The sequence below is a fragment of the Carlito syrichta genome, unplaced genomic scaffold, assembly GCF_000164805.1.
Source record: "Carlito syrichta isolate Samal-C Ts95f unplaced genomic scaffold, Tarsius_syrichta-2.0.1 Scaffold270337, whole genome shotgun sequence".
Lineage (NCBI taxonomy): Eukaryota > Metazoa > Chordata > Mammalia > Primates > Tarsiidae > Carlito > Carlito syrichta.
Genome location: NW_007214433.1, coordinates 1 through 972, shown reverse-complemented (window position 1 = coordinate 972; position 972 = coordinate 1). Strand labels below are relative to the sequence as shown.

The window sequence follows — 972 nt, the reverse complement described above, 5'->3', positions numbered from 1 at the left end:
CCTCCCTCTTTCCCCTGCCCCCATGTGTAACCACACTTCTAGCGACACTTGGTCCAATGTGTGTGCCCTCTCACCCTTCCCTGAGCACTCTGGCCAAAATCTCAGCCCTGATGAAGGAGAAGAGGACTCTTTCCTTTCATGAGAGTGAGTCAAGGATGAGAGTGAGTCTCTCTCCTGGGAGAGAGCCTGGGTAGAAGGGACACAGAAGGGGAGGGTAACTTACTTTTTTGTATATACACTTTTGTACCTTTTGAATTATTTTACACCATATACTACTTTATTACCTATACAGGAAAATAAATGTTTGAAATATAGTAAGTTCAGGATTTTTGTTTTCACTGCCTGTTTACTCAGCTACTTTCTTCAACATCGTTTGGGGGAGAATTTGGAGTCTTCGTTTTTTCCTTATGTGTATTTGGCTCCTTTCTGTCCTTTAGGAAACAATACTTGTTTCTATGGGAAATGTTATTACTGCCGAGAAACAGAGCCAGCATGTGCTGATGGAGACACAATGGAGGGTTCTGTCACACTTTGGCTTCCAGATGTGTGGCCTCTGCAGAAACACCGACACCCGTGGGGCAGGACTTATCGGGAAGGCAAACTGGCCAGGTAAATGCTCCTGAGAACCATGGTTTCATCCTCCCCTGTGCCTGGCCAGGTGCCAACCCTGCAGAGAAGCCAGCAGTTCTGTCCAATAGTGAAAAGAACTTGTAGGGTCGGGGCAAGCCCATTAGGTTGGGGCTCTGTCTTCTCTTTGCTTGTAACAGTGACAGGTACAGTGTTGGCACTCAGTAACCCTGGGAATGCGACTTGCCTCCAGGTGGGAGTATGATGAGAGCTACTGTGATGCAGTAAAGAAGACGTCCCCTTATGACTCTGGCCCACGCCTCTTGGACATCATTGATACAGCTGTCTTTGACTACCTGATTGGCAATGCTGACCGCCATCACTATGAGAGCTTTCAAGACGATG

General features: G+C 47.3%; 1 protein-coding gene across 1 annotated transcript; it reads left to right on the top strand.

Annotated features, from left to right (window-relative positions):
• Window positions 1-448: 448 nt before the first annotated feature.
• LOC110595112 (glycosaminoglycan xylosylkinase-like) lies at window positions 449-965 on the top strand (the record flags this gene model as incomplete). The annotated part of the gene is made up of 2 exons (XM_021709644.1): window positions 449-609; window positions 821-965. Coding segments are annotated over exons 1-2 (243 nt in total), but the record flags the coding sequence as incomplete, so codon positions are not given.
• Between the last annotated feature and the right edge of the window lie 7 nt (window positions 966-972).